The sequence below is a fragment of the Nerophis lumbriciformis genome, linkage group LG08, assembly GCF_033978685.3.
Source record: "Nerophis lumbriciformis linkage group LG08, RoL_Nlum_v2.1, whole genome shotgun sequence".
NCBI lineage: Eukaryota > Metazoa > Chordata > Actinopteri > Syngnathiformes > Syngnathidae > Nerophis > Nerophis lumbriciformis.
In genome coordinates this window covers 53,877,155-53,898,141 of record NC_084555.2, presented here as the reverse complement: position 1 = coordinate 53,898,141, position 20,987 = coordinate 53,877,155, and the positions used below count along the sequence as shown (strand labels likewise).

The following is a 20,987-nucleotide window of genomic DNA, read 5'->3' as shown; positions in this document are numbered from 1 at the left end:
ATACATTTTTTTTTATGAATTAGGTAACGTTTATGACAACATTTTCCAAAACACAATATAGAATGTGAGATACAACAGGGTAATGCATACGTTTATCTTTTTTTTTTTTTTTCAAAATGCTTACAAAAAAGTGGGACCCCAAAAATTTACTGTAGGACCCCATTTTTATGACTTGATGGGGCCCCTGGGACCCCATTTTGAAAATTCCTAGCGCTGATCAACAGATTGTATTATTCTCCAGTGCAATAACAGTACTGAAATGAAAGCTACAAGAGTTAACTCATCATATGAAGCCCTCAGGTTCTCCCCATGATGCTGTCCCTCCTACCTTTTTTAAAGAAGTGTTTTCTTGCATAGGGGCAGCCTGTTCTTAACATTTTAAATAGCAGTCTGTTTTCTGGTGTAGTTCCTACCAGTTTTAAACACGCCGTGGTTCAACCGCTTTTAAAGAAACCTGGTCTGGACAGTTCAGTTTTAGCCCATTTTAGACCCATTTCTAAGCTGCCTTTCCTTTCAAAGATTTTGGAGAAGATTGTTTTTACCCAGTTAAACACTTTTTTAGAGGACTGTGATGTTTTAGAAGTCTTTCAGTCTGGGTTTAAAGCCCTCCATAGTACTGAGTCAGCTTTATTAAGGGTTTTTAATGACATCCTTGGAGCAACAGATTTAGGTGATCATGTGATTTTAGTTTTACTGGATCTAACAGCAGCATTTGATACGGTGGACCATAATATTTTAATTAGCCGCCTACAGCATCAAGTGGGCATCTGTGGTACTGCTTTGAGTTGGCTGAAGTCATATTTGACTAACAGGACCTTCTCTGTGAATGTTGCTGGATCTGAATCCTCCGTTGCTCCCTTGACATGTGGGGTCCCACAGGGCTCAGTTTTGGGACCACTTCTCTTTTCTATTTATTTACATCTCCTGGGCTCAATCCTAAGAAAGCATGATATTTCTTTTCATTGTTATGCCGATGACACACAAATGTATTTTCCGTTAAAGAGAAATCATGCCTCTTCAATACAGCCATTACTTGCCTGTCTTGAGGATATCAAGGCCTGGATGGCCCTAAACTCCTTAAATTTTAATGACAAGAAGACAGAAGTAATAGTGTTTGGACCTAGTGGTACCTGTGAGCTCCCCCCTGTTGACTTTGGCCCTTTGGCTTTGCACGTTAAGCCCATGGTCACCAACCTGGGCTTTCGTATTGACTGTGATTTTAAATTGGAGCGTCAGATTGGCACAGTGGTGAAAGCCAGCTTTTTTTTTTATTTACGTCAGCTGGCCAAGGTTAAAAACCTTCTTTCTAGGCAACAGTTAGAGACAGTAATCCATGCCTTTATCACATCTCGGTTGGATTACTGTAACTCTTTGTATTTTGGAATAAATCAGTCCTCCCTCTCACGTCTGCAGCTGGTCCAAAATGCAGCTGCCCGACTTTTAACAAACACAAAAAAAAGAGAGCACATTACTCCTGTTTTAGCCTCCCTCCACTGGCTGCCTGTGTCTTTTAGAGTCCATTTTAAAATGATCTTACTCGTTTTTAAATCCTTACGTGGTCTTGCCCCACCGTACCTCTCTGAGCTGCTCCACCTCTATGCCCCCACCCGGTCCCTCAGGTCAGCTGATCAGCTGATCCTGGAGGTACCCAAAACAAAGCGCAAGCTCAGAGGGGACAGAGCTTTCTCTGTTGCGGGTCCCAAAACTCTGGAACGATCTCCCTCTCCATGTGAGACAGACCCCTTCTTTGGCTACTTTTAAGACCCTTCTTAAAACCCATTTTTATTCACTGGCTTTTAACCCAGCATGAGACATTGAATTGTTTTTAGCTTTTAGCTTTTAGAACTGTTTTTAACTTTTAAACTGTTTTTATCTAACAAACTGTTCTTAGGGTAATTTATATTTGCTTTTTAAATGTGTATTTTTATTTCTGTTTTAAATGTTATTTTTTAGTCTGTCCTTTGCCTCCATTTCTTTGTGGTGTACAGCCCTTTGTTTTTCAACGGTGCTTGTTTTTAAAGGGCTTTATAAATAAAGTTGGTATGGTATGGTATGGTAAGGCTAAAAGGGAATTAATGGGAGCTTTAAAAAAAAAAAAGAAGAAAAAAAGAAGTAACTAAATAGTTACTTTTCACAGTAACGCATTCATTTTTGGTGTAAGTAACTGAGTTAGTAACTGAGTTACTTTTGAAATAAAGTAACTTGTAACTGTAACTAGTTACTGGTTTTCAGTAACTAACCCAACACTGCGTTTGTTCCAGGGTTCACTGGCATGCAACTTACCAACTGGCCGTTTGCAGGAAGTCCCGGAAGAACTCCTGGTGGCTGGGGAAAGACGGCGGCGGACACGGGCCGACAACTCCGTGAGGTTGAATAAGACGTTCCTCCAGGCGCTTCAGGCGGCCCAGGCCGTCGGCCCCAAGCATTCCCAGCAGGTCTGCATCGGGGCTGTCGCCAGGCGAGCCGTTAGCTCCAGGGACCTTGCACATCTACAAGAAGATGGGCATGTTTTGCTCCATATTCAGCTTGAATTGCAGTTTTAGAGAGTGCCCACTGACCTGCCAACCTTAAAGAAAGTGTTTTAGGTGGCTGATAAGGCGCAAAGATTTGAACTTCCCCGTGAAAAGTTTGACACCCCTGCTATAGATAATAAAAAATTAAATGTGATAAATCTATGGATAAAAAGCAGAGCCTGGCGACGCATGCGCGTTTATCATAACTCTCTCTCTCTCTCTGTCTCTGCCCCTCCCTCACTCAAAGTGTTTTAGGTGGCTGATAAGGCGCAAAGATTTTAACTTCCCCGTGAAAAGTTTGCAGAACATTTGGCGCAAATAGGGTGTAATAATAGATGATAAAATGAACTGGAAATCTCATGTAAAAGATATACAACATAAAGTAGCAAGAAACACGTCAGTAATGAAACATGTTGTAGACCAAAAATCACTTCATATTCTCTACTGCTCGCTAGTGTTACCATAACTGAGTTATTGTGTAGGAATATGGGAAACAACTACAAAAGTACACTTCATTCACTAACGGTAGGAGTGTAACGGTACGTGTATTTGTATTGAACCGTTTCGGTACGGGGGTTCCGGTTCGGTTCGGAGGTGTACTGAACGAGTTTCCACACAGACATACCGTATTTTCCGCACTATAAGGCGCACCTAAAAACCACAAATTTTCTCAAAAGCTGACAGTGCGCCTTATAACCCGGTGCGCTTTATATATGGATTAATATTAAGATTCATTTTCATAAAGTTTCGGTCTCGCAACTACGGTAAACAGCCGCCATCTTTTTTCCCCTTAGAAGAGGAAGTGCTTCTTCTTCTACGCAAGCAACCGCCAAGGTAAGCACCCGCCCCCATAGAACAGGAAGCGCTTCTTCTTCTACTGTAAGCAACCACCCGCCCGCGTAGAAGAAAAAGAAGAAGCGCGCGGATATTACCGTACGTTTCATTTCCTTTGTGTGTTTACATCTGTAAAGACCACAAAATGGCTCCTACTAAGCGACAGGGATCCGGTTCATGAAAAGACGCAATCTCTCCATCCGCACACGGATGACTATTTCACAGCAACTGCCTAAAGACTTTCAAGAAAAGCTGGCTACTTTCCGTGCATATTGTAAAAACAAGAGCTGAAAAAAAGATCCGGCCAGAGAACATTATCAACATGGACGAGGTTCCACTGACTTTTGATATTCCTGTGAACCGCACTGTGGATACAACGGGAGCACGTACGGTGAATATTCGCACCACAGGGAATGAGAAGTCATCCTTCACTGTGGTTCTAGCTTGCCATGCTAATGGCCAGAAACTTCCACCCATGGTGATATTCAAAAGGAAGACCTTGCCAAAAGAGACCTTTCCAGCCGGCGTCATCATAAAAGCTAACTCGAAGGGATGGATGGATGAAGAAAAGATGAGCGAGTGGTTAAGGTAAGTTTACGCGAAGAGGCCGGGTGGCTTTTTTCACGCAGCTCCGTCCATGTTGATATACGACTCCATGCGCGCCCACATCACGCTGGTTTTTAATATATTATTAAAGTTTGACTGACCTATCTGACTGTTTTTTTGACATTCCTTTAGCGCAGTTAGATGCGGCTTAAAACACGGGGCGGCTTATAGGTGGACAAAGTTTTGAAATATGCCGTTCATTGAAGGCGCGGCTTATAACCCAGGGCGCCTTATGGTGCGGAAAATACGGTATTAAGTAGCGTAACGCACATTGTGTAAACAATGCACACCGAGGCACAACACACGGCATGCTAGCAGCTAACGGGCTAGGATAGACGGACCATACGTCCTCTTTTCACCGGACATGTCCTCTTTTGCGGAGCTGTCAGGGCGGAGTTTCTTAAATGCCTCAAATGTCCGGCATTTTGACTTAGAGTTGCGTGTATTTTTAATGTACGTTCAGGGTTAAGAAGGGGTTAAAAACAAAACAAACAGCAGCATTGGTGAGGGAGGGGCAGAGACAGAGAGAGAGAGAGAGAGAGTTATGATAAACACGCATGCGTCACCAGGCTCTGCTTTTTATCCATAGATTTATCACATTTAATTTTTTATTATCTATAGCAGGGATGTCAAAAGTGTGCCCCGGAGGCTATTTGTGGCCCACATAAGAAAAGTGAAATAAAAAAGCTTAAAGGTTAAATGTAATTTAGAAAAAGTTGCAATGTTGACTAATAAAACAAAGCTCCTTTCAAACTGTCTTTGCTCAAAACATAATATTGAATCAAAATCAATGTTATTATGAATTATTGACCTATCCAAGGTTCCCATTACTTCACATCAAATATTCCACTAAGAAAAATATTTTTGGTGGAAGATTTTGCAAATTTGGTAAATAAATAACCAGAAATGTATATTTAGTTGTTTTCTTACTGTACCGAAAATGAACCGAACCGTGACCTCTAAACGAGGTACGTACCGAACCGACATTTTTGTGTACCGTTAAATCCCTACTTCACAATCATAATGAGGGACAAGAACACACCTCTTTTTTATTTTAATTTTAAAGATGATAAAAAATTGCTTGGAAGATGCGGTGAATGGGAGTTGTAGCCTTCAAAGCCTCTAAAACAACTTTAAAACCCTCTAACGTTTTATACACGCATTGCAAGTATATATATATATATATATATATAAAATGTAGTAACAGACGCATTCATAACAATATACTTCCGGATACAAAACGATTATGTGTGTTTCTAATCACTGCAACAACGAAGACGACTATTTTTGGACAAATGAGGATTCACTACCTTATCTTTTTGAGGCTGAATATACAGAGGATGCGGAATTTGGAGACATGGATAAATTGCTATTTTGTGTCTTTCTTTTCTTTGTCGCTGGCTTTCAAAATGGTTATAAGAGGTCTCACTCTGTGCGTCGCTCTCAGCACCCCCGGCATGTTTCACAAAAGTGAAATAAAAAAGCTTAAAGGTTAAATGTAATTTAGAAAAAGTTGCGATGTTGACTAATAAAACAAAGCTCCTTTTTTTCCTTTCAAACTGTCATTGCTCAAAACATAATATTGAATCAAAATCAATGTTATTATGAATTATTGACATATCCAAGGTTCCCATTACTTCACATCAAATATTACACTAAGAAAAATATTTTTTGTGGATGATTTTGCAAATTTGGTAAATAAATAACCCCAAAATGTATATTTTGTTGTTTTCCTACTGTACCGAAAATGAACCGAACCGTGACCTCTAAACCGAGGTACGTACCAAACCGAAATTTTTGTGTACCGCTACATCCCTAAGTAATACCAAAACCTAATGTAAAGTATTGAAAAAAAAAGAAGAATAAGTGTTTATTACATTTTACGGCAGTGTAAATAGAAACATGTTACAACAGAAAGTAACTAGATATTAGTAAGTATATTATTAATAGTTTTGATCAAAAAATACAAACGGCAGAGTACGGGTATTCTTGCTTCATTGTAGCTTTATTTTGTTTTTTATGGGTGATCGGAGCTATTTACGGTAGTAATGCTTACCTGAATGAGCTGCTTCAGGAAAAGACGAGCAAAATGTGAGTGGTTTCCTGCAGCTGTCAACTGACTCATCATTCCTCTGAGACAGCAAAAAAAAAAACAATAGAATAAATAAAAGTTAAAAGAGAAACAAAGATTTTTTGGGGGGGGAATTTCTTGACACTCGCCTGATGCGACTCCCAAGAGCAGCGTCGAAGCTCCAGTTGGGCTCCGTGTGGAAGTCCTCCCATTCTCGCAGCACCTCGTAAAACACGTCTCTGTCAGCAAAAAAAAGAACATGTTTCTCAAAGGAGAAGATCATACTCTGTTTGACAATAGACCACAGATCCTTCAGAGCCAGCAGCACCCGTGCAGCCCAGGATCATGACGCTACCACTCGTCATACTTGCCAACCTTGAGACCTCTGATTTCGGGAGGTGGGGGGTGTGGTCAGGGGTGGGGCGGGCGTGGTTAAGAGGGGAGGAGTATATTGACAGCTAGAATTCACCAAGTCAAGTATTTCATATATATATATACACACACAGGTAAAAGCCAGTAAATTAGAATATTTTGAAAAACTGGATTTATTTCAGTAATTGCATTCAAAAGGTGTAACTTGTACATTATATTTATTCATTGCACACAGACTGATGCATTCAAATGTTTATTTCATTTAATTTTGATGATTTGAAGTGGCAACAAATGAAAATCCAAAATTCCGTGTGTCACAAAATTAGAATATTACTTAAGGCTAATACAAAAAAGGGATTTTTAGAAATGTTGGCCAACTGAAAAGTATGAAAATGAAAAATATGAGCATGTACAATACTCAATACTTGGTTGGAGCTCCTTTTGCCTCAATTACTGCGTTAATGCGGCGTGGCATGGAGTCGATGAGTTTCTGGCACTGCTCAGGTGTTATGAGAGCCCAGGTTGCTCTGATAGTGGCCTTCAACTCTTCTGCGTTTTTGGGTCTGGCATTCTGCATCTTCCTTTTCACAATACCCCACAGATTTTCTATGGGGCTAAGGTCAGGGGAGTTGGCGGGCCAATTTAGAACAGAAATACCATGGTCCGTAAACCAGGCACGGGTAGATTTTGCGCTGTGTGCAGGCGCCAAGTCCTGTTGGAACTTGAAATCTCCATCTCCATAGAGCAGGTCAGCAGCAGGAAGCATGAAGTGCTCTAAAACTTGCTGGTAGACGGCTGCGTTAACCCTGGATCTCAGGAAACAGAGTGGACCGACACCAGCAGATGACATGGCACCCCAAACCATCACCCAACCATGCAAATTTTGCATTTCCTTTGGAAATCGAGGTCCCAGAGTCTGGAGGAAGACAGGAGAGGCACAGGATCCACGTTGCCTGAAGTCTAGTGTAAAGTTTCCACCATCAGTGATGGTTTGGGGTGCCATGTCATCTGCTGGTGTCGGTCCCCTACTTTTTAGGGCCCGCATGGCCCATTGCATAAGGACTCCCAAAGGGAGTCCTTATGCAATGGGACATAAGGACCTATTGAATTTGTAAGGTTTTATTATTATTATTCTTACGCAACTTTGCGCTGTAATTTGACCCCCTTAACATACTTCAAAACTCACCAAATTTAAGACGCACATCAGTAATATACGGCAAAACTTTTTATCAAAAAAACAAACCTCAAAACTCAAAATTGCGCTCTAGCGCCCCCTACGAGAAAAAAAAACTAGACTGCCTGTAACTCCCACAAGGAAGGTCGGAGAGACATGAAACAAAAACCTTTATGTAGGTGTGACTTAGACCTAGATTTCATAATAGTATATTCTCGGGCAAAAATCAACAGGAAGTTGGCAATTCCCCCTTCAAGACAAAAAAGTACTAAAAACAGTCACTTTTGCCTCTTTGAGCTGTAATTTGACCCCCTTAACATGCTTCAAAACTCACCGAACTGAACACACACATCAGGACTGGCAAAAATTGCGATCTAATAAAAAAACCTAACCCCAAATCTCAAAATTGTGCTCTAGCGCAATTTTTTAATGAAACGCACAAAAAACATGAAACAAAAACCTCTATGTAGGTCTCACTTAGACCTACATTTCATAAATTGACAACCCCCAGCAAAAATCAACAGGAAGTTTGCTATTCCCCCTTCAAAACAATTTTTTTTGTAAAAACCGGTCACCTTCCTTCAAAAACTATCTCCTCTGAGCGCGTTTGTCGTTTCGGCTTCAAACTAACACAGGAGAGAGATTAAACCCTTGTGTATAAAATAACAGAACAGCGTTTTAATACCTGCTCCGGTTTTGATTTTATGACCCTTCAAAGACCCGCTGCGCTGATGCTGATGCTGCTGCGCTGCTGTTTTTTTAAGATGGCTGCTTAAAAGCAGGAAGCACCAACGTGCCCACACAATGCAGACAAGGTAGGTACACTAGACAAAAGTCTTGGGACACTTCAGACTAAAAGTAGACAAAAGTATTGGGACACTTATGACTATCACTGGACAAAAGTATTGGGACATTTAGGACTAGCACCTGCCAAATACGCGGGCCCGACCAATGCTGCTTGCAGCTTTAATTACCTTTGCTTTTTAAAGGTATGGAAGGCCTTGTCGCTGCTGAAGTTGGAGCGGTTGTCTGTGGCAGGCTGGAAAGGAACCGAGTGGATGAAGGTGGAGACGGACAGAGACAGCTGGGAAACACAGAGAATGCAAAAATAAAATGTTTAGATCAAAAATCTACAAAATGATTGTATGATTGTGTTACCTTGGCTGTGCTTCTGTCCTGCGCCTGACACAAGCGACTTCTCAGATGTGGCGAGAAGGACGCCACTCTCTCGTTCTCCGCCAGAAGACGCAAGGTGCACTTGTCCATGTGCGCCAACAACCTGACACACAACAGTAATAAATAAGTGCAGGACGTTTTCTGACAGCGTGCTTAAGCATGGAGATGAACACTCACTGGTACTGATTCTCCAGAACCTTCACTGCAAAGTACACACAGTTGTGTACTTGCCTCAGGTAATGTCTCTCCAGCACGTCTGAAATGTGTCAAACACAACAGGGGGTTTATTCCAAACCTATTTCCAGTTGATAGTGTTTAGGGGGTGGGGGGGTCTAACCTGAATTGAGCCCGCACGCGCTTTCATCATCACCGTCATTACTGACAGGAGAGCGAGACGTGAGCAGCTGCATCACAAAGAAAAGCTCCAGAAAAATATTGGGCACCAAGTTCTCTGTAAAACAAAAATACATTTTCCACGATAAATGTTACGTTTTTTTTTTTTACTTCTGATACAACTTTTTCCACTTCCAATGTGATACGGATATCGGAGCACAGTATTGATCCAATACGATATCAGCATAAATTACACATACCGTATTTTCCGCACCATAAGGCGCCCTGGGTTATAAGCCGCGCCTTCAATGAACGGCATATTTCAAAACTTTGTCCACCTACCCGGTATAAGACGCCCCGTGTTATAAGCCGCATCTAACTGCGCTAAAGGAATGTCAAAAAAACAGTCAGATAGGTCAGTCAAACTTTAATAATATATTAAAAACCAGCGTGATGTGGGCGCGCATGGAGTCGTATATCAACATGGACGGAGCTGCGTGAAAAAAGCCACCCGGCCTCTTCGCGTAAACTTACCTTAACCACTCGCTCATCTTTTCTTCATCCATCCCTTCGAGTTAGCTTTTATGATGACGCCGGCTGGAAAGGTCTCTTTTGGCAAGGTCTTCCTTTTGAATATCACCATGGGTGGAAGTTTCTGGCCATTAGCATGGCAAGCTAGAACCACAGTGAAGGATGACTTCTCATTCCCTGTGGTGCGAATATTCACCGTACGTGCTCCCGTTGTATCCACAGTGCGGTTCACAGGAATATCAAAAGTCAGTGGAACCTCGTCCATGTTGATAATGTTCTCTGGCCGGATCTTTTTTTCAGCTATCTTGTTTTTACAATATGCACGGAAAGTAGCCAGCTTTTCTTGAAAGTCTTTAGGCAGTTGCTGTGAAATAGTAGTCCGTGTGCGGATGGAGAGATTGCGTCTTTTCATGAACCGGAAACCTGTCGCTTAGTAGGAGCCATTTTGTGGTCTTTACAGATGTAAACACACAAAGGAAATGAAACGTAATATCCGCGCGCTTCTTCTTCTTCTTCTACGCGGGCGGGTGGTTGCTTACAGTAGAAGAAGAAGCGCTTCCTGTTCTATGGGGGCGGGTGCTTACCTTGGCGGTTGCTTGCGTAGAAGAAGAAGCGCTTCCTCTTCTACGGGGAAAAAAGATGGCGGCTGTTTACCGTAGTTGCGAGACCGAAACTTTATGAAAATGAATCTTAATATTAATCCATATATAAAGCGCACCGGGTTATAAGCCGCACTGTCAGCTTTTGAGTAAATTTGTGGTTTTTAGGTGCGGCTAATAGTGCGGAAAATACGGTACTTGTATTACGTATTTAGTAGTGTGGAATGTTAAAAACACTTACCTAATTATTATTAACCGCCTGGAATGGACTGTGTGATGGGAATTGTTTTTTGGGGGAAACCCAGTGATCAGAATTTTTCATGAAGTGTGCAGCTCATGAAGTGTGGATGCCGTCAAGCTGAAGAAGGAGTCCTATCGGGTTCTTTTGGCTCATAGGACTCCTGAGGCAGCGGACAGGTACCGACAGGCCAAGCGGTGTGCGGCTTCAGCGGTCGCAGAGGCAAAAACTCGGACATGGGAGGAGTTCGGTGAGGTGGCAAGGCCCCGGGGGTAGATGAGATCCGCCCGGAGTTCCTTAAGGCTCTGGATGCTGTGGGGCTGTCTTGGTTGACAAGACTCTGCAGCATCGCGTGGACATCGGGGGCGGTACCACTGGATTGGCAGACCGGGGTGGTGGTTCCTCTCCTTAAGAAGGGGAACCGGAGGGTGTGTTCTAACTATCGTGGGATCACACTCCTCAGCCTTCCCGGTAAGGTCTATTCAGGTGTACTGGAGAGGAGGCTACGCCGGATAGTCGAACCTCGGATTCAGGAGGAACAGTGTGGTTTTCGTCCTGGTCGTGGAACTGTGGACCAGCTCTATACTCCCGGCAGGGTCCTTGAGGGTGCATGGGAGTTTGCCCAACCAGTCTACATGTGCTTTGTGGACTTGGAGAAGGCATTCGACCGTGTCCCTCGGGAAGTCCTGTGGGGAGTGCTCAGAGAGTATGGGGTATCGGACTGTCTGTGATTGTGGCAGTCCGCTCCCTGTATAATCAGTGCCAGAGCTTGGTCCGCATTGCCAGCAGTAAGTCGGACACGTTTCCAGTGAGGGTTGGACTCCGCCAAGGCTGCCCTTTGTCACCCATTCTGTTCATAACTTTTATGGACAGAATTTCTAGGCGCAGTCAAGGCGTTGAGGGGATCTGGTTTGGTGGCTGCAGGATTAGGTCTCTGCTTTTTGCAGATGATGTGGTCCTGATGGCTTCATCTGGCCAGGATCTTCAGCTCTCACTGGATCGGTTCGCAACTGAGTGTGAAGCGACTGGGATGAGAATCAGCACCTCCAAGTCCGAGTCCATGGTTCTCGCCCGGAAAAGGGTGGAGTGCCATCTCCGGGTTGGGGAGGAGATCTTGCCCCAAGTGGAGGAGTTCAAGTACCTCGGAGTCTTGTTCACGAGTGAGGGAAGAGTGAATCGTGAGATCGACAGGCGGATCGGTGCGGCGTCTTCAGTAATGCGGACGCTGTATCGGTCCATTGTGGTGAAGAAGGAGCTGAGCCGGAAGGCAAAGCTCTCAATTTTCCGGTCGATCTACGTTCCCATCCTCACCTATGGTCATGAGCTTTGGGTTATGACCGAAAGGACAAGATCACGGGTACAAGCGGCCGAAGTGAGTTTCCTCCGCCGGGTGGCGGGGCTCTCCCTTAGAGATAGGGTGAGAAGCTCTGCCATCCGGGAGGAGCTCAAAGTAAAGCCGCTGCTCCTCCACATGGAGAGGAGCCAGATGAGGTGGTTCGGGCATCTGGTCAGGATGCCACCCGAACGCCTCCCTAGGGAGGTGTTTAGGGCACGTCCGACCGGTAGGAGGCCACGGGGAAGACCCAGGACACGTTGGGAAGACTATGTCTCCCGGCTGGCCTGGGAACGCCTCGGGGTCCCACAGGAAGAGCTGGACGAGGTGGCTGGGGAGAGGGAAGTCTGGGCTTCCCTGCTTAGGCTGCTGCCCCCGCGACCCGACCTCGGATAAGCGGAAGAAGATGGATGGATGGATGGATGTACAGCTCTGGTAATGGGTACATTCGCACCCACCTGCACAAATGTACTTCAAAATGTAACAATCAAAATAAATATGCCTTTTTTTGTTTTGTTTACTCGGGCATGCATATATAATATGCATTAGTTTGACCATTTAACATCTCCCTCCCTCTACCTGCTCCTTTCTTGTCAGCTCCTCCTTTGCCGATGTTAATGCAAGTGAATTTTACTTTTTTTAGGCGATGGTCTAAGCTAGAGATGTTCGATAATGGCTTTTTTGCCGATATCCGATATTGTCCAAGTCTTAATTACCGATTCCGATATCAACCGATACCAACCGATACCGATATATACAGTCGTGGAATGAACACATTAGTATGCCTAATTTTGTTGTGATGCCCCGCTGGATGCATTAAACAATGTAACAAGGTTTTCCGAAATAAATCAACTCAAGTTATGGAAAAAAAAATGCCAACATGGCACTGCCATATTTAGGGCCCGCATGGCCCATTGCATGGGAGTCCTTATGCAATGGGACATAAGGACCTATTGAATTTGTAAGGTTTTATTCTTTATTCTTTATTCTTCCGCCGCCACATTAAACTGTAATTTGACCCACTTAACATGCTTCAAAACTCACCATATTTGACCCACACATCAGGACCTGCGAGAATTGCCTTTTTTTTTTAAAAACGAACCACAAAACTCAAAATTGTGCTCTAGCGCCCCCTAGAAGAAAAAAAAAACTAGACTTCCTGTAACTCCCACTAGGAAGGTCGGAGAGACATGAAACAAAATTCTCTATGTAGGTCTGACTTAGACCTACCTTTCATAATTGTATATCCTCGGGCAAAAATCAACAGGAAGTTGGCAATTCCCCCTTCAAGACAAAAAAGTACTAAAAACAGTAACTTTTGCCTCTTTGAGCTGTAATTTGACCCCCTTAACATGCTTCAAAACTCACCAAACTGAACGCACACATCAGGACTGGCAAAAATTGCGATCTAATAAAAAAACCTAACCCCAAATTTAAAAATTGCGCTCTAGAGCAATTTTTTAATAAAACGGAGAAAAAACTGCTCCTCGGAAGAAAAAAATGACAAAACTGCCTGTAACTCCCACTGGGAAGGTCGGAGAGACATGAAACGAAAACCTCTTCGTAGGTCTCACTTAGACCTACATTTCATAAATTGACACCCCCCAGCAAAAATCTACAGGAAGTTTGCTATTCCCCCTTCAAAACAAAATTTTTGTAAAAAACGGTCAACTTTCTTCAAAATCTATCTCCTCTGAGCGCGTTTGTCGTTTCGGCTTCAAACTAACACAGGAGAGAGATTAAACCCTTGTGTATAAAATAACAGAACAGCATTTTAATACCTGCTCCGGTTTTGATTTTATGACCCTTCAAAGACCCGCTGCGCTGATGCTGCTGTTTTTTTAAGATGGCTGCTTAAAAGCAGGAAGCACCAACGTGCCCACACAATGCAGACAAGGTAGGTACACTAGACAAAAGTCTTGGGACACTTCAGACTAAAAGTAGACAAAAGTATTGGGACACTTAGGACTAGCACCTGCCAAATACGCGGGCCCGACCAACGCTGCTTGCAGCTTTAATTATTATTGAAGTCACAAAGTGCATTATTTTTTTTAACATGCTTGGAATTTGGGACATGCTCTCCCTGAGAGAGCATGAGGAGGTTGAGGTGGGGTGGGGTAGGGGGTAGCGGGGGGTGTATATTGTAGCGTCCCGGAAGAGTTAGTGCTGCAAGGGGTTCTGGGTGTTTGTTCTGTTGTGTTACGGTGCGGATGTTCTCCCGAAATGTGTTTGTCATTCTTGTTTGGTGTGGGTTCACAGTGTGGTGCATATTTGTAACAGTGTTAAAGTTGTTTATACGGCCAACCTCAGTGTGACCTGTATGGCTGTTGACCAAGTATGTCTTGCATTCACTTGTGTGTGTGAAAAGCCGTAGATATTATGTGATTGGGCCGGCACGCAAAGGCAGTGCCTTTAAGGTTTATCGGCACGCTATACTTCTCCCTACGTCCGTGTACTAGAGATGCGCGGATAGGCAATTATTTCATCCGCAACCGCATCAGAAAGTCGTCAACCATCCGCCATCCACCCGATCTAACATTTGATCAGAACCGCATCCGCCCGCACCCGCCCGTTGTTATATATCTAATATAGACGATGCAAGGCATTAGTGAGGTTATAAAGCTTTTGCCTGTTAAAGAAAGGAGACTGATCCAATGCAGCACAGACATTCGCGTGCCACGCTGTCACGACCCAGACGCACACCAGTGCGCAATCATATGGGAGCCGCGCTGAGCACACCTCCAAGCGCGTCTCGCTGCCGGCGACGGCCGGGTATGGGCCCAACGCTCCAGCGCCATCCATTTTCAGGGCTAATTGATTCGGCAGGTGGGTTGTTACACACTCCTTAGCGGGTTCCGACGTCCATGGCCACCGTCCTAGCTGCTGTCTATATCAACCAGGGTGAGCCCCACCCCTTTCGTGAGCGCACTGCGCGCGGAGTGACCCCTGTTACGCGCCCCCGGCAACAGGGGTGGCGGGCAGGCAAGCTGCGCGGGCGGAGCGCGCGGAGTGACCCCTGTTACGAGCCCCCGGCCACAGGGGTGGCGGGCAGGTAAGCTGCTTACCTGCTGCGCGTGACGCCGGCCGCGGCGAAGGCGGACGAGGCGGGGTGTCGGTGCGGTGGGCGCGGTGGTGACCCTGGACGTGCGTCGGGCCCTTCTCGCGGATCGCCTCAGCTACGGCTCCCGGTGGGGCCCTCTCGGGGGAAGGGGCCTCGGTCCCGGACCCCGGCGAGGCGTCGGGGGCCTTCTCCGCTCCGTAAAAGTGTCCATCTCTTCTTTTTTTTTTTCTTCTGTTGTGGCATATGCTGCAGGTGCCTGCTCGTTTTTCGTATGTGGGTAACAACATTTAACTATGTATATATATTTCCCAATTGGTTTAACTGCCACCCGCCTGAATCTATTTAAAATCTAATTTTTTTTATTTCAACCGCCCGACCCGACCCTCGGATAAAATCTAATTTTTTTTAATTTCATCCGCCCGATCCGCGGATAATCCGCGGACTCCGCGGTTGTGCCCGCAAACCGCGCATCTCACCCGTGTACACAGTGGCCTTTTAAAAAGTCAGAAATGTTACTTTTTCAAACCAATACAGATAATTTCCGATATTACATTTTAAAGCATTTATCGGCCGATAATATCGGCAGTCCGATATTATCGGACTTCTCTAGTCCAAGCCCCATTAGGCTAGGCTGATTTGGGACCGCTATCTGATACTAATACTGTATCGGGACACCACAAATAAATATGAGTGCTTGTTCTCGTGGCCACTTACCAGATATACAGGTGCAGTACAGTTCAGCCAGGAGGTCCAGAACCAAGGCCGAGGTGACTTTAGATGGCTCAGGACACAGGGTCTGCTGGTCCGGCGTGCCTCTGGAAGCGACTCGGACTCCTGACTTTGTTGGGGTACTGGGCTCCTCCGAGCAGGGCAGAGGAGCGCATGCTTGCTGGGCGCGCTTGGACCTGGAAACAGGAATGAAGGGGCGATGATGTCAGTGGACACAACACTTGGAACACCTTCACCATCTAAATACACCAAATTAGGAGATTGCCTCAAATTACTGAGTTTCTTTATTTACTCAACTAAGGCTGCAGCTAACGATTATTTTTCTACCGATTAATCTATAGATTATTTTTTTCGATTAATCGGTTAATCTATAGATTATTTTTTTTCGATTAATCTATAGATTATTTTTCCTTTTACCGATTATTTTTTTATTTAAAATGAAGATGAAAAAATAAATTTAGGCCAGTTTTTTCAAAAGGCATGACTTATTTACAAAAAAAAAGTATGGCCACTCAGTCAACATTGACAACAACATGACAAAATATTCTGTAACAATGTAAACATTTAAAACTTTTAACATTTAACAAAATTAAAAGTAGCTTATTTGCTTTTTAATATGCAAATATAAAAGTAAACATCCAGTGCAAATCTTAATATTCTGCAATAGTATAAGCATTTCTAAAGTAAAAGTATTGCTTATTTTGCTTTAAAATGTACAAAAATAAAGATAAACATCCAATACAAAAAAGTGCAAAACGAAATATTCTGTAACAGTGTAAACATTTCAACAAAAGTAAAAGTATTGCTTATTTTGCTTAATAACACAACAATGATAGTATGATTAAAGTGAAAGTTAATTGTTGGTTTGTACATAGTATATGTAACTGTTAATGTTGTAAAAGGTATTTGCACAACTAATTAACGTTCGCGTCTTTGTAAACACTGAACAGGCACGCCAAACGCGCCTCTCAGAGCGAAACAGTGTTTTAGTTTATGAATTTACAACGCAGATACAAATGACACATTCATGTTTTTGTGTAATGATGACAACGTATACTCACGCGGACCATTGACTAGTTGATGGTGATGGCAAGAACGCTGTCGGGTGTTTTCTTTTCAAATGTTCCTTCATAGCCGTTGTGCTGCTATGATAGGCCATTTCCGCTCGACACAGTGTGCATACAACAACTGTCAAGTGTTTTGCTTTTTTCCCTGTGCTTATCCCACACTTGAAGGGATGTACCAATGCTGAATGTGGCTTCTGGATTTCACTCAAAAGACCAGACCGTAGTTACTTTTTCCTTTTATTTTCCTTTAGTTTGCAACAGTTTTTCCAACGAAGAAACAGCTTCTTTTTTCTTCTTTAGTCATCTCACCAGCGCAACAGGTGCGCCACACCCACAAAGACAACTAAAGTGCAATCTTACCGGCTGTCCGTTCAGCTATTGGTTTTGGTACACTATTGACACAACTCTGGGTTTTCTGTAACGAACTAAACCTTTTTCCACTCTGCGCTGGCGTCTTTTGACTCCTTGATTTGACACAGCGGTCTAATTACCGGGCTCGCGCACCAGCAGATGAGACGGGAGCGCGCCGCGTTATACCTGCGCGTGAACGTAAACTGATCGGTTCTGATCATATAAGCCGACTGGCCGAAATAATGCCGAATTATATACATTTCCTGGGGTTGCCTAGGTGAATAGGGATGCGGATGTGCTCTAAGATAAAATATAATTGTATTAAGTGGCTGGTTGCTCAGCAGCCACGGTTGCTGTTCGCCGCTACAACATTATTAGGCCGTTTATTGAAATACTCCCACACTTTTGACGACTTTTGGCGTGCTTTTTTCCCCTCGCTCGCACCGCTCGCATCGTCTGCTTTGCGCTCCGCCATGATGGTAGTGTGACGTAAATATGCGGCGCATCGACGCACAAAAACGGTGTCGACGTATTTACGTAACCGATGACGTCGACTATGTCGACGCGTCGTTTCAGCCTTATACTCAACTGGTAAGCTGGGGGGTAAAGCATTTATTTGTGAAAATAGACTCCTAAATCCCTTATCTATACTTCCATCCATTTTCAATACCACTTATCCTCTGAGTCATGTGTAAACTGGAGCCTGGCATGCTATCATTGTGGTAACATGCTAATAACATGAGATATACAGTACAGGCCAAAAGTCTAGACACACCTTCTCATTTCAATGCGTTTTCTTTATTTTCATGACTACCGTATTTTTCGGACTATAAGTCGCAGTTTTTTTTCATAGTTTGGCCAGGGGTGCGACTTATGTGTGAAATGATTAACACATTAGCGTAAAATATCAAATAATATTATTTATCTCATTCACGTAAGAGCATACTTGCCAACCCTCCCAAATTTTCCGGGAGACTCCCGAAATTCAGCGCCTCTCCCGAAAACCTCCCGGGACAAATTTTCTCCCGAAAATCTCCCGAAATTCAGGCGGAGCTGGAGGCCGCGCCCCCTCCAGCTCCATGCGGACCTGAGTGACGTGTTGACAGCCTGTTCACACGTCCGCTTTCTCACAATATAAACAGCTAATGATCGAGGGCGAGTTCTTGGTTTCTTATGTGTGTTTATTGTTAGGCAGTTTCATTAACGTCCTCCCAGCGCGGTAACAACACACAACAACAGCAGTCAAGTTTTCGTCCCCCGTAAAGCAGTTCGTCTGCCGTAAACAGCAATGTTGTGACACTTTTAAACAGGACAATACTGCCATCTACTGTACATGCATATGTGACCCACCCATAATGTGTCACATTTTTGTGTTGATTTTTTTCCATTTATTTTGTGGTTTGAATTCGTTTTTGGAGCTGTCATTACAGATTTATCAGTATTCACATTGGTCAGTAGGGGGCAGTAGGGCGTTTCTTCCCAATTGAATGCTATCACCTGCAGACCGGAAGTGTCTTGTCATTCTGATGAGAGCGACCAGTCTGTGAACAATTGAAACGTCCTGTGTGCTTTTTCCTCCTGTATAACAGGTTCGTTTTGGTGAATCAACTCACTGAATAATATCCATGTGATCTTTATAAGTTTAAGTACACATTCTGATGGTGGAGCCTAACTCTAAAGTGTTTGTGAGTTGTAGTTCGTATTTGTGAATGAATCCAGTGCACAGCTGCAGTAATCAATACAATGACGTGAGTGCGCAATGTTTATACAGGAACTTCTGATCCTAATTCAGACTCCCAAATTAGAGCTCCCGTTTTCTTATTGATTTTATAATGTATATTTGTATAATGTGTGTGTTCTGAAATAGTGACAGAGAATAGAACAAGGATGGACAATTCAACCCTTAACTCAACAATGAGTAGATGAGTGCTATGTGTGTATATGTGTAAATAAATGAACACTGAAATTCAAGTATTTCTTTTATTTATATATATATATATATATATATATAGCTAGAATTCACTGAAAGTCAAGTATTTCTTATATATATATATATCTTAACCACGCCCCCCGCCCGACCACGCCCCCCACCCCCCACCTCCCGAAATCGGAGGTCTCAAGGTTGGCAAGTATGCGTAAGAGACTATACGTATAAGATTTCATGGGATTTAGCGATTAGGAGTGACAGATTGTTTGGTAAACGTATAGCATGTTCTATATGTTATAGTTATTTGAATGTCTCTTACCATAATATGTTACGTTAACATACCAGTTGGTTATTTATGCCTCATATAACGTACACTTATTCAGCCTGTTGTTCACTATTCTTGATTTATTTTAAATTGCCTTTCAAATGTCTATTCTTGCTGTTGGCTTTTATCAAATACATTTCCCCAAAAAATGTACTCCAGTGAGACTTATATATGTTTTTTTTCCTTCTTTGTTATGCATTTTCGGCCGGTGCGACTTATACTCCGAAAAATACGGTATTTACATTGTAGATTGTCACTGAAGGCATCAAAACTATGACACCTGTGAAGTGAAAACCTCTTGAAGCTCATGGAGAGAATGCCAAGAGTGTACAAAGCAGTAATCAGAGAAAAGGGTGGCTATTTTGAAGAAACTAGAATATAAAACATGTTTTTTTTTTTAGTTATTTCACAAGTACATAACTCCACATGTGTTCATTCATAATTTTGATGTGACAATCTACAATGTAAATAGTCATGAAAATAAAGAAAACGCATTGAATGAAAAGGTGTGTCCAAACTTTTGGCCTGTACTGTATACCTGCTAAATTTGCTAAAAAATAAAATAAAAAAAAAGCTAGCATGCTAAAATACTAATTATAAAATATATTATTCTTTGATATATAGCTAAAAAATAAATAAATGAAGCAATTGTACACAGAGACATGGTTCGCACAAAAAGGCATATTTGGCGAGATCTAAAGGTTCGTAAATCGAAAAGTTCCCAAATAAAGGGGGTTCATAAATCAAGGTTTCACTGTAGTTGTTAGCAATAATTACAGCAATATAGTGGCTATTTATTCTTCATGGATAGAGATTTATCGGCCGATAATATCAGCAGGCCAATATTATCGGCCGATAAATGCTTTGGAATGTAATATCGGAAATTATCGGTATCTTTTTTTTTTATTATCGGTATCTTTTTTTTAAATTTTTTATTGAATCAACCTAAAAAACCTCCCTCCCCCATTCACACTCATTCGCACAAAAGGGATGTTTCTTTCTGTTATTAATATTGTGGTTCCTACATTATATATCAATATATATCAATACAGTCTGCAGGGATACAGTCCGTAAGCACTAGAGATGCGCGGTTTGCGGACACAACCGCGGAGTCCGCGGATAATCCGCGGGTCGGGCGGGTGACATGACGAAAAAAATAGATTGTAAATAGATTCGGGCGGTTGGCAGTTGAACCAATTCGGAAATATATATACATAGTTAAATGTTGTTACCCACATACAAAAAACGTATAGATTTTATCGGTCCTTTAGGTGGAGCTGATGGTGCATCACCGAAAAAGAAAAGGATTCACTTCACAGAATGGGAGGAGGATACACCTGTGCTTGTTGATGAAGTAGAGGATTATTCCTCTACAAACTTCCATCTCGACGGATCAGCAGAGGGAAATCTACTTTCCTTTTGGGGAAAACAAGGACAATCATTCCCACGACTACAACACCTTGCCAAGAGAATCCTATGCGTCCCAGCAACAAGTGGCGCAAGTGAGCGCTCCTTCAGCGCAGCAGGGCGCATTTTAGAGGCCAGGCGCTCTCGCATGAATCCTGGCACTGTAGATGCCATTTTATTCCTGCATATGCTAACAAAAAAAAAAAAGTAAGTAGACATACGGTTGGATATGTTAAACGAATTAGTCTACGTTACCTATAGGCTATGCCAAATAAGCCCATGTCTAACCTATATTGAGTTCGGTCAGCTAAATAATTTTGATGGTTACGTGTTGTTTGGG

At 43.0% G+C, this 20,987-nt stretch overlaps 2 protein-coding genes across 2 annotated transcripts in view; both read right to left on the bottom strand.

The window, feature by feature from the left end:
• ttbk2a (tau tubulin kinase 2a) overlaps positions 1-20,987 on the bottom strand; it is a 331,495-nt gene that overhangs the window by 144,258 nt on the left and 166,250 nt on the right. The gene's annotated exons all lie outside the window — the stretch shown is intronic.
• Positions 1-20,987, bottom strand: part of cdan1 (codanin 1) — a 91,467-nt gene that overhangs the window by 48,107 nt on the left and 22,373 nt on the right. The window contains exons 4-11 of the mRNA XM_061969194.1: positions 15,556-15,746; positions 9,084-9,197; positions 8,924-9,002; positions 8,729-8,849; positions 8,545-8,654; positions 6,174-6,263; positions 6,010-6,085; positions 2,284-2,489 (exon numbers count right to left, since the gene is read on the bottom strand). Coding sequence (XP_061825178.1) covers positions 2,284-2,489; positions 6,010-6,085; positions 6,174-6,263; positions 8,545-8,654; positions 8,729-8,849; positions 8,924-9,002; positions 9,084-9,197; positions 15,556-15,746 — 987 coding nt within the window. The remainder of the gene's footprint in view (positions 1-2,283; positions 2,490-6,009; positions 6,086-6,173; positions 6,264-8,544; positions 8,655-8,728; positions 8,850-8,923; positions 9,003-9,083; positions 9,198-15,555; positions 15,747-20,987) is intronic.